Source organism: Stigmatopora argus, chromosome 15 (assembly GCF_051989625.1).
Source record: "Stigmatopora argus isolate UIUO_Sarg chromosome 15, RoL_Sarg_1.0, whole genome shotgun sequence".
Taxonomy (NCBI): Eukaryota; Metazoa; Chordata; class Actinopteri; order Syngnathiformes; family Syngnathidae; genus Stigmatopora; species Stigmatopora argus.
Genome location: NC_135401.1, coordinates 3,876,803 through 3,889,401, shown reverse-complemented (window position 1 = coordinate 3,889,401; position 12,599 = coordinate 3,876,803). Strand labels below are relative to the sequence as shown.

General features: G+C 39.6%; 1 protein-coding gene across 2 annotated transcripts in view; it reads left to right on the top strand.

Annotated features, from left to right (window-relative positions):
- Window positions 1–1,074: 1,074 nt before the first annotated feature.
- Window positions 1,075–12,599, top strand: part of tfb1m (transcription factor B1, mitochondrial) — a 28,530-nt gene continuing 17,005 nt past the window's right edge. For both annotated transcript variants that reach the window (XM_077621174.1, XM_077621175.1), the window contains exons 1-6: window positions 1,075–1,161; window positions 2,228–2,376; window positions 3,567–3,718; window positions 3,950–4,058; window positions 4,646–4,797; window positions 4,984–5,103. In XM_077621174.1, the coding sequence (XP_077477300.1) occupies window positions 2,244–2,376; window positions 3,567–3,718; window positions 3,950–4,058; window positions 4,646–4,797; window positions 4,984–5,103 (666 nt within the window). In that variant the 5' untranslated portion in view covers window positions 1,075–1,161; window positions 2,228–2,243. The remainder of the gene's footprint in view (window positions 1,162–2,227; window positions 2,377–3,566; window positions 3,719–3,949; window positions 4,059–4,645; window positions 4,798–4,983; window positions 5,104–12,599) is intronic.

Sequence of the window (12,599 nt, the reverse complement as noted above, 5' to 3'; positions counted from 1 at the left end):
GATCTGACTCAAGAGCAGTATTGTTCTCTTGTAGTCATTATCAAAGTGGGCGGGTGGTACGTTGACGTCCCGTTGTTGATGAAGTGAAAGCACACTGAACAGGCCATCCGGTTGATAACTACTGACGTCCCCTCAGATATCACTTTATTGTTTGTGTGCATGAATAAAATAAACAAATAAAGAGAAACAACAAATAACAAACACCAGGTGATTTTTATGATAGTGAAGTCACATCACAGATTTTTTTAATCCCATCAAATATTTTTTTACTGCTCCCAATGTGCCACAGAAAGTGAATCAAACAGCCCATTTTTCCTCAACACACTCATCATGATGACATCTTCCTACTTGGTGTATCAAAAAGGAAGGGTGATCCAAAATGAAGTCATCAGAAGTGAATTTTGATGGGTAGTTCCCACACCCAAAAGTGAAATCATGTGGTGGGAAGCAGTGAGGAAGAGCCTTGTTAGGATTTTTCACTTTTTAAACAACTCATTGTATAATGTGCAGGACCCGTCTGTGACCTTGCATGATGAATCCCAGAAGAAATGTGGGCAGGTCAGAAGAGCAACGTTCCCAGACAAACTTTAGAAATAGTTACTACTATAGAGTGCCAAAAAATACATCATTTAATTTCCTATTTGTGCTTTGTGCACACTTTTATTCATTCGCATCTCCTCCGGGGCTCATCAACGATGTATGTCGTCAAAACACAACTGCTGCTTTAGCAACCTGTGTACTTGGTAAGCTTTTTTTTGTCTGAATCCATAAATGTAGTAACAAAGGGTCAAGACAATAAGGATATTATAAAGAAAAGTGAAGGGTTAATCTAAGACACTTTGAAGCATACCACAAAGATTTAGATTCAACTAGATATATTCATAAAAGTACAGTTAATACAATCTTGGGTGCCCCTGTTCTCAACCTAGCAATATTCCATCTCCCCAATTCATAAATTACAGTAGCTGCGTCCCTGAAACAGTTCCCTCTTCTGGCCATAAGCGATAACTACATCAACAATAACGCACTTTGAAGGACAAACCTAGTAGGTTACGCTAACACGCATTGGTTGGTGGAATTCACGAGTTTCGCAATCTTATTGGCTATGATCACATGACGAAGTCGGAAGTGCAAGCAGAAGAAGCATCACAGGACAGAAGCGTGGGTCAATTGTTTTATTTTACTTCGTTTCGATGGTTATAATGATGTTTAGTTTATTTTCACGCTTGACTTGGTTTATTAAATGCATATTACGATGAAATCGGCAGTCTTTGCATGCTGATGCGTAACGATTAAAAAGTAAAGAAGATACCAATTGCTAACGTCTGCACCTGTGAAAGTAATACGGGAATCATTCATTCATACATTCATTTTTTTAACTGCGTTATCCTCACGAAGATCACGAGGGGTGCTGGAGCCTATCCCAGCTGACTTCGGGTTAAAGGCCGGGGACACCTTGAATCGGTGGCCAACCGATCGCAACATATAGAAATCATGTTATAATTTACTAGATCTAGTTTTTCTCCAAATGTCTCATTAAGTTTGTCTTTATGATTACATTTTAAAGCAATTGTCATCCAGTCAGTCTTCAGTCAAATGAGTTCATCGTTTGGGTGGAATGAATGAATCACTATTTGAATCTGTTGAAACTATTTGTTAAATTCAAATTAATTATATCATAATCCGGAATGAACTATTATCTATAGTATTGTATTTGATTGAACCACGAGATGGCGCCAAAGGTCCTTAAACAAAAATTCTAATGCATACCATATATTTATATTATAACAACACTTGTTAGTAGGTATATGACAAAAGGCATTTTTGGAATGCAAAGAAAATAGGTATAACTAGAATCTGCATGGAAGCATAATTTCAAAGATGCCAATTTTAAGTAGGTTTATGGTTGTCCACATAGACCCCTAACTATCATTTATTTATTTAGGGGGGTAATTCACTACCATGTTAATCATAATATATCAACTACATCTAACAGTTTGCTTTCATGTTTCTCAGTATTGCTTTTGTATTGCGTGTTGTAAACTTAGGAGAGACCTTGTGGATGCGCTTTTATAGTCTGATAATCCTACTTGCGATCATTTGCCATTGATTTCAAATCAGTACACTATTAATTTGACCCGACCAAAAACAACTGTCATTCTTTAATTGAGATTACTGCATATTCCTATCACCATTTTAGCTCATTGTTGTATTTTTACTGTTACAGTGTATATTGGAGCAAAATGGCCACCACCGGGAAGCTTGCCTCTTTCCGCATGCCGCCTTTACCCACTGTCAGTGAGCTGATAAAACTGTATCACCTGAGAGCAGAGAAGCAGCTTTCTCAAAACTTTCTGTTGGACCTGAGACTCACAGGTTGGTCACACTGGCACACACTCTCTCCTCCTCTCACTTTATCTGCATTGCACCAATACTACCTGCTACTTCCTTTTTCTTCATTGTATTGTCTACACCAGTGCACTTGACTGCACCGCTCCACACAGCCTTGTTTCCAGAATTAAAACCGACAAGCTTTCCTGTTTGGCTCAGGTTGAGAAGGTCTGCTGCTCAGCTGAATAAAGCTAGTCATCCACCCTTGTGGAGCTTAATATAATTATATGTAATGCACTGCGGCTCTGATATGCCCTTTTGTTATTGTGCAGGGTGACCGTTAGATTAATGCATCTCATCTTCATCGCACACATATTGCTACATCACACGCTATCTATCAATATTTGGAGAGGGAAGACCGATGAAGCTGTTTGATTGGAGTGTGTCATGTAATTCACATGATGCATGACGTCTATTAGGTTAAAAAGAATGTCATTTACTCCTGCTCTTGAGGATGTCCCATTACTGTTTTTTTCCCATCATGTTTTGCCGATACCAGTCCTACAATTTTAGACCAGTAAAGCTAATACAAAAATAATATAACCAGTAAATGATATATTTTTTAATTTTTTTTATTTAAGTGAGCCCTTCTGGTCCCCCCTCAGGAAATGTTCTATTTACAAATATTACACGATATTCTGTTTGCAATGTCCTGATCCAATCCGATTTTCTCACCATATGTTTTTCCGATACCGATACGATGCCCATATTTTTAGACCAGTAAAAATAATGCAAAATATAATGGAACTAGTAAATCATAAATCATTTCATTTTATTAAAGTCAAGAAATACTTTGGAACGGATTAAGCTTGTATCTCGAGGTACACTGTACATCTATACTCTTCATTTTTATTTGATCCTAAAACAGAAAGTCGGCACTCATGATTTACTTTCCCGGGCCACACAAAATGATGCGGCGGGCCAGATTTGGCCCCTGGGCCACCATTTTGACACATGTGATCTACAGCATCCTAAAAGCACAATAGTACTCAAAACGCACCCAACTAAAGGATCGGATCCGATCTTGTGACCAAATCTGATCCCGTCCGATACTCCAAAAATTGCCGTTATCGGGGGTCGATATCCATAACAGAGTATTGGATCGGGACATGACTATTTACTACTCATTCGGTGCAGAAAAAGATGATAAGGATCCTCCATCTCCGTCTTTTCAGACAAAATAGTCCGGCAGGCAGGCGATTTGAACAATGCCTACGTGTGTGAAGTGGGCCCCGGTCCTGGGGGCTTGACCCGCTCCATTCTGAACGCTGGGGCAGCAGACCTGCTCGTGGTGGAGAAGGATTCGCGCTTCATCCCTGGATTACAGGTAGATGAGTCCTTCCTCTCAAAATAGGTCATGTCACCGCCTTCTCAATGTCATTAGTTTGTTTTCGATGGAAAGCTCGACCACTTGCATGTGGCCTTTGAAAGGTGTGCCGATGCATCTGTTTTCTCGTGACGCATCATTAGCCACCCGGAGAGTGACTGATGAGACTGCGTCGTTCCAATGAACGCGCTGTCATATTTCTAATTGGATGTTGCAACTCTATTTGCATAGTTGCTGTCTGAAGCTGCGCCTGGAAAGTTGAGAATTGTCCATGGTGACATTCTTACCTACAGGATGGACAAAGGATTTCCCACGAGTATATCCAAGCCTTGGGAGGAAGGTGAGAACATTTAAGTAGACAAACATATGAGACCCATCAATGTGTCATGTATATATAATAGACTACTATGAATTTAAAGCGCACATTCTGTGAAGCAACTATAAATGTCTATTAGCATTAAGCCAGTAGACGCTTCAGGAAGATGGGAGGTATTTTGTATTTAATGCACGTTTTCTGCTATTTTACGCAACTGGAGTGGAATAAACTGTTTGTTCAAAATCTTCCAAACTAGTTAGTTTTCATTAAAAATGTAACAGCTGATCACTGAAACGTTGAAAAACATTTTTGATATGACCTTGATCTCAAAATTGGCTATATCTTGGCGACTTAATTTTTTACTACTTAAAAGCAGTGTGTGATTAGCATGCAGAAGAAAAGATAGATGAAAATTTCCAAACTATGTTACGATTGTTTTATCCAGGCTTTCTCCCATCTTAGAAAAAAATGCATTTTGGGATCGTTTGAGGCAACTTTCAAATTGGGGCTTTACTTAAGAGCTTCCACAGAATTGATTTCATTTTATTTTATTTTTGCCAGCTGACTATATGGTAATGGCTTATGTAACTGTATTTATGTGTGTTGCGCAGATCCACCAAACCTTCACATCATAGGAAATCTACCCTTCAATGTTTCCACCCCCCTCATCATCCGCTGGTTAGAAAACATAGCCAACCGAACTGGGCCTTTTGCTTTTGGACGCACTCGACTCACTCTCACCTTTCAGAAGGAGGTGGCCGAGGTTTGGGACCTTCAGTTTTTCTGTCTGATTGTTTGAAAATGGAGGCTGGAGTCCGAGTAAAAAGTCGTTACGGATTTTTTGGGGGGGCGAAAATTAAACTGATCCATTTTCAGGCATGCATTATGTTGACTTTTTTATTTATTTACGTGTTGTCCATTCAAGTCAAGTGGTTGTTGTGTCCTCTAGAGGTTGACGGCCAGCACAAAGAGCAGACAGAGGAGCCGTTTGTCCATCATGGCCCAGTATCTCTGCACTGTCCACAGCCGTTTCAACATCCCTGGAAAGGCCTTTGTCCCCTCGCCAAAGGTAGGATTTGATTATAAGTCCTTCTTTGCTTTCATTGCAAATCTGCAAGTGCAACTGTTTTTTTTCTTCTATTTTCTTTATTTTTTACTGTGGCAGTCTGATTAATTTCCATGGAGTCATTTGACTGCTGCTCCTTCAATAATCATTTTCTGGTCGGTTTGCTTAAGCGTAGAAAATCCTCATATGCCTCCCCAGGGCCATGTAACTAAAATAGTTTTTCATTTTTCCCAGTATGCATTATTTATTTTCGCAAAAGTTTGGTGGTTACTTCAATCAGTTGTAAAATTGTAGCTGCAAGGACATCACTGCCAGATGGATGTGTCATTATTTCACGCTTCGTCCTAGAGGACAATTGTGGGAATTTGAACGTTAAATCTGTGGCCTTCTTCATTTGGACCCGTGTTCCCCTCACAAGTCCCTTGTCATGTCACCATCACTCATCTCTCCCCTCACCATTCTTGCTTTAAGGCTTCATTAGGACTGTATTGAATCACTTTTGTCTCTGTTCTGTCTTTGGACCATTTCTGGGATGTAATGATGCCTGGTGGGTATTTGAGATGTGGCACTCTCGCGCCGTGCCACATAATGAGGCCCGAGTTCTTTTTTAGGCCCCATTTCTGCCTCTGTCTTTTAGCCTGTGTGTGGATCAACGGAAGAAGAAAGACATTGCTGCTTACATAACACGCGATTGCAAGATGTTTTTGCTTCATTTCGGGGTCAGGATTTATAGTAAGACTAGAGGGTGTATTAAAGAAATCAAATCCCTGCTAGAAAGACAAAAAAAAACTTCAAATGATAGCGTGGTGTATAGATAGCTGAATTCGGTTATTTTGAGATGATAGGCGGGAGGCCTTCCAATACACTCGAGATCTTCTTTACAACCTAGTGGAAATAAAACCATGTATTTTTTTTAAAGTATGGATTAAAGGGTAGGTGTACAGGTGATGTCAGGGATGGACTTTTGATCTCTTAAGGTAATAGTTGAGTTTCAGGACATGCTGTGGATAAGTAATGAATATCCTCTGATGTGTAGAATGTGGCAGAGTGAATGGGTCTGGAAAAAGGTGATTTATTTATTTTAATTCAAATGAAAGAATGATCATTTCCCCCCGTCCCAGTTAAAATGGATTGGACATCTAGTACACTCAATGGCACGGAAAGAGTAGCATCCACAGCCAATCCTCCCAGTTTAAGTGAATTTGACTTCTATTGTTGTCAATGGCAAACAATGAGTTAATTTGGGGTGAGTCAAATTGGGGTATACTCACTTTCTCTGAATTTTGAAGGAATTTTGAATCGTTGGTTTAGGGGCATTTCAAGGTAATTGATTTCGTTTCAATTCCTTTTGGTCTTGAGGCATATCTTTGTCACATTATTGGCTGCTATTGATGGGGCCATTTTGTTTGGGAGGAGCCTAATGAACAAATATGCATGTATGTACTCAATCACACAACTCATTTTTTTTTTCGGTGCCGATGTCAAAGTATAAAAGTGTATGTACAGTATAAATGGCAAGTAAAACAAACCCGGCGGGCTGGATAGGACTCCTTAATCGCTCGCTCCTGGCCCACGGGCCGTAGATTTGACACCACCGCTATAGGCAATAATGGGATCAACGGTCTAATTGTTGGCATTATCTTTTAGCCTCTGACGCTGTGGGCTCGCTGATTGTGTTAATGAAGAGGGATTTGGTGAAAATGATACACAAGAGGGATTTCTTTTGTTTGCTCCTGGCACGATTCAACCTGAGTCTCATGGTTGTCCTTTTCCGCCAATCTGGCGTCTTCAAAGTGTAATCAGTTGATTGCAGTCAGGTTTTTCAGGAGAAAGCTCATCGGTTAAATTGTCCGTAGTGGATCGGCTGGAACAAAAACCTGAACGGTCGGCTTTACGGGCACTGTATAAAAATGAACGCTTCTCTAATTGTTTGAAAATAATGTCTTTCAATTCTGTTTACCACGCTGGTGGTTGCCAACGGCGATTCTCAGCCAGTAGCAGGTGTGACACTAGACACATGGCAATTAATTAGATGTGACATTTTTTGGAAGCGGTTTGATGTTGTGTACTCGCGTGAAAAGCAATGAACCTTTCCAGCATCCAATATTAAATTGGAGGAGGGGCCATGCCGTTGGACAAGAAGCTAACAGTGTAATGAGAAGGAGATTGTTGAATCCATTTTATATTAGTGGCTGTATTGTTGTTGCCAATGTTGACATGGGGGAGGATCATATAGCACTTTGTATTTCATCTATAAGGCTTTTTTTCCCGTGTCCTCAGCTGCTGTGCTTTATTGAGTGACTGAGATTGTCCTTGAGGCTTTTAGAGCGTTGCGATTGGTCGCTTTGATGGCGGTCTCCCCGGCGGCATAAACCCGAGGCAGATCACACCTGAGCACAACCCCCCATTCTGTTTTTTTCTCTTCTTTTTAGCAACAATCCTCCCCCAGCCTGATGTCTTAAACACCTTGTTTCGATGATGTTGTCCACTTTGCTCTGTTTTTTGAAGCATTTATCTATTGGGGGGAATTGATAAGTCACTTTAAATAAATATCTTATATATATTTTCGTCTGATAGTGAACTAATGGAAAAATATACAATTTATATAGAGATTAATTTTCTCTAAGTGTTTGCTCTTTTCCAGTAACATTTAATTTTCCATTTGCCTTCTGCTCCCAAATTTTCAAAAACAAGTTTTTAAAAAAAGCAATACAGGCCATCAACATTTTCCGGTCTTCAGCACTTTACGCCTGTAGCCAAATTTGCAACAGTGTGTGAAATCCAATGGTGTGAATACACAAATTAGCTTCTGCTATTTGGATTGTTCATGAAAAAAGGGTAATGTTAGTAGGTCGTGCATGACACGTGACAACCGACACTACGTGCAATTTTACAAAGCAGGGCTCAATTCTTAGTGGGAGTTTAGTGTAATATGATAAATTGCAAACAAACACACACACACACTGTTTTTTTGTTTTTTGCATTCTGCATTCTTGTAGCTTTTGTATTGATAGTAATTTCTCATTTATATTCTGGTCATCGGTCAAGCCATCATTACCTTTCACAATTGATTTTTTTTCTCCACAATTACACATAATTTTAAAAAAAAGTGTAACATAACTTGCCAGTGTATTCTCACATAAAGATTGTTGGTCGTTTAAAAAAAAAAGTAGCTACACTTTAAACGAGTGGTTTTTTTTTGCATTCTGCATTCTTGTTGCTTTTCTATGGATAGTAATTTCTCATTTATATTCTGGTCATCGGTCAAGCCATCATTACCTTTCACAATTGAATTTTTTTCTCCACTATTACACAATTTAAAAAAAAAGTGTAACATACCTTGCCAGTGTATTCTCGCATAAAGATTGTTGGTCGTTTAAAAAAAAAAGTAACTACATTTTAAACGAGTGTTTTTTTTTTGCATTCTGCATTCTTGTTGCTTTTCTATGGATAGTAATTTCTCATTTATATTCTGGTCATCGGTCAAGCCATCATTACCTTTCACAATTGATTTTTTTTCTCCACTATTACACATAATTTAAAAAAAAGTGTAACAACTTGCCAGTGTATTCTCGCATAAAGATTGTTGGTCGTTTAAAAAAAAAGTAGCTACATTTTAAACGACGACATTAAAAAGATTAAGTAAACGTTTGCTCGTTACAAGGGAGAAGGGAAAATTACCCACACAGTTAAGCCTCATTTACAGAGTCAGCCAAACGAGCGCTTCATTACAAGATGGATCTGATCGTAGAGAGAGGCGTAGCTCCAACAGATGGCCGCCTCTCCGAAGCCGGTCATCAAACTGATATTGAAAAATGGTCGCGTTGGGCGGACCGAGCCAGCTCGCCGAGCCTCGGAGGAGGAAAGCCCTACAGATGTTCGCCTTGTACACAGTCATCAGCTAAGACCACAGGCCAGACGAGCTGAGCCTAAATTGAATTTGTTAATGCCGCATTGAACATCCATTAGAGCTGGTGAGTGTCCAGGGAGAGTGCAGATGTATTCAGCTCATTTATGTTTTGCTTGTCCCCACAGTGCCGCTATTGGCTTGTAGTATACCAAGTGTGATAGAAGTATTATCTCAACAATTCAGAATAGTCTTTGGTTGTAGACTAATGCAGAAGCAGACAGTGATGGATACCGTAGCTGCGACCTGACTTGGCCCACCTCTGGCTTCGACAGGGAGGGAGAAATTTATTCGGCGGGTCGGCGCGCTTTATTCACCGCCTACCGTGCGCACGACCGTCGCAATTCATCTCAGCTTCCTCCTGCCTCATAAAACGGGTCAAACGTGGTATCAAGAGGATCGGGGAAAGTTATTTTCAGGGATCTGAGCAGGCGCATTTAAACACCCCAGGGTTGAGTCTTTAACAGGTAAAAAAGTTAATATAAATGATGCGTTCCCATTTCTAACCTTGGCACATTTAACAGAATGTCATCCTAGGCGCAAATTATGTTATTGTGTCCCTAATGAGTCAACCAGCGGAAGTGTAGGTGTGTTGTTATTGTATGTCTTGCTAAAAGCATTTCTAGTTGATCTCAATCTTGCTATTGTTGTTTTTGTATGTCTTGCTGAAGGCGTTTCGAGCTGATCTCAATCTTGCCATTGAGATTGGATTTCACACCACAGCTATACTTGAGTTTGGAAGCTGCCTTCCAAAACAACTACAATTGCTAAATTCCTCACCAACCAAAACAAAGGCAGAATAATTTAAACAAGGGGAAGGTTCCTGGTTAAAACCATAGTACAATTTGTTAGCTGGTGCTGTTGCACAGCCCAAAATGTCTGTTGCATTTTTAGTTTCCTCTTGTTAGTCTACCAGCCACAATGGTATAATTCCTGGAAGGGTGTCGCCTGAAATGCTGCTTTGTGATGAATGTTTAAAAACAAGAAACGCAGAAATGCACCCAAATTATTTAATAGAAATGAGAGATGTGTTTAATTACCGTGTATGGATAATGTCAACAACATGTGGGATCATTCAGTGTTTCCTACAGATAACAGCAAATTAGGGGTAAACTGTAATCTTAACACAATTTAATTAAAAAATAATGAGAAACCATACCTTGTTAGAAGAGACTACTTGGTGAAAATTTAGTGGGCAAGATGATTTTCCGTTTTTGTACCTACACACAGACGATTCGGTGAGTGAGTTTATTGATCGTAAAGTATTTTAACTAGAGGAATAAAAGGCAAGAAAATGACTCACCAAAATGGAAGCCATAAATCTTCAATTAATGAAAATCTATCAACCTATTAAAAGGTAATTAATTTTAATTTCAGGATTTATATTCTTAGTGGGAACGACTATAAAGTCAATTTGTCAATTTCTTTTGAAATAAAGTTTTCTGCCTGTGATTATACTCCTTTAGTTTTTGTTACCTAGTTTGCCATAGCGAATCACCTGCCTTAATATTGTGACTCAGTTAGTATTTATAATTCATGCCGTACATCTTCTGTCCTATGACCAGAAAACACCCCCAGAGAGGCAAAAACATGAACATCTTTCACCCATTTAACATTTTCCGGCCACCAAATACTCTCAGCCACGTGTCGCCCAATGCGTAGTGAAATATTAACGGCTCTCTTTTGGAACTGTCACCGTGTATTGTTTTCTTCCACGTGGCTCCTTTGTCATCCCCAAAGCTTTTTACTGCCTTCCTCAGCAGTTTACTGGACTGCCAAGGTCGCTTTCATTTGCACTGGGACCATTTCAAACAAAGGAAGGTTATTCTCCCCCAATCCCAACCACTGCGATAGTATCCAAACTAACCTCATCCCTCTCGTACAATCATGGACGAGCGCAACGGCTATCCAAGACAAAGACCTTCAAATTCCGTTTTTTTCTTGCATATAAGCCGTATTGTGTTTGATTGTGTTTCGGCGTAAGTTCAAAAGAAAGTACGTATTGCTCATCACACCCCATAGTCTGAGTTCATGTTCAGGTTTGTCATTGCGGCAACTCAAGGTGGGAGAGTTTGACGGAGAATGTAGGTTAAATACACTGAGGATCTGATCTTATTAGTGTTTTCCCCTTGAGAGAAGAAGCTATTTGAGCTGCACTTAGGTTGCATAACCGCGAGGAGTGGGAGCATGTGAGCGTTGTCAGTATTCCGTCTTTGTAAGTTCCTGGATAAAAAAATGTTCTGTGGAAAGGGAAAGAGATGGAGTTGATTGAAATAACCGATTCAAGTCAACACTTGTTTTAGCAATAATATAGCATAGGGGTGTGACAATATGTTGAAATTGGGATTGATCATGATACTTGGTTTCCAAAAAGATTATCGATTTGCTTTGACTAATAATTGATATATCGTTTGAAAAAGGCATCACTGTTTAAAAGAAAAGGAAGCAACAGGTTGCTAGCAAAACTATTCACTAAAAAAGTCTGTTCATTCTGGACGCCGTATAACAACTTTTGTACGAGATTTTTTTAAGTATGTTTTTTTTTTTGCAAAACCGATCTCGTTTTACCCACTTCGGGTCTAATCCGGATCGTCTCGGTCACTGGTAGCAGACGAAAACATTAATTGACTACTATTAGTATTGTCATGCTTTAAGCATGATATGCGAATTCCCATTTCACCCGTCCGCCTTTTCACTGTATAAATATAGCGCGTCAGAAAGCCACTTTGGAGAAAATTTAAAAAAATTACGTGCGCCCTGTGAGTTTGTACAGTTTGTACAGTTTTTTATCGCTTAATAAAGGGAATTGCAATCATTAATAAGGCGAGCAATTGGCCGAGGTTAACAAGTATGTGTTTATATATTCCCTGCAATCAGTCTACCCGTTTCATACCCCAAATTCACCTTGGACTGTCTATAAACACATTTTAACAACAGCATTAAACGGCCCTTATATAGGACAATTGCCAAATAAATTTCTTTGTAGTGTACTGTAACTCCATGAAAGGTTGTTAATCATCTTGTCATCTCAGTGAGTGCCTGGTGAGCTTGGGTGCGACATTCAGAGTAGAATTCCTTTTTCAAAAGCCATTTGCACATGGCAATGTATTATAGATGCATACAGTCAAACTGATGCCACTGCTCCCCAGGGTGCTTTGCTGCGTAAAAGCAGCCTGGCTGGCCGGCTGCACTCGGCTCAGTCTGTACCATCTAACATTCTGTATACTTGGCAAGACCGCCAACCGCCGTCTCCGCCCTCATCGTTGGCGTATGTCACAGATACCCAGCAGGCAGGTGGCTTTCATAAAATAGTTTTATTGATTAAAAAATAGAACTACTTGCACAAGCACATTGAGACAACTGTTTGAGAACTTGTGAGCTGCTCATCATCACAATTATGCTCTGGCAAAGTAAGAAGTGCTGAAGCATCCACAAAAATAAGCTGCAGTTTATCCAAAAAGATAAATCAATGAATCGGTACAGTTTCTATGCACATTTGTCACTTTTTTTTAAATTCTTAGGGCCACTTCTAAGCTAAGTAAATTGCGTGCTGATATCAAGCTGCACAAACACACGATAAAGAGGACCGTCT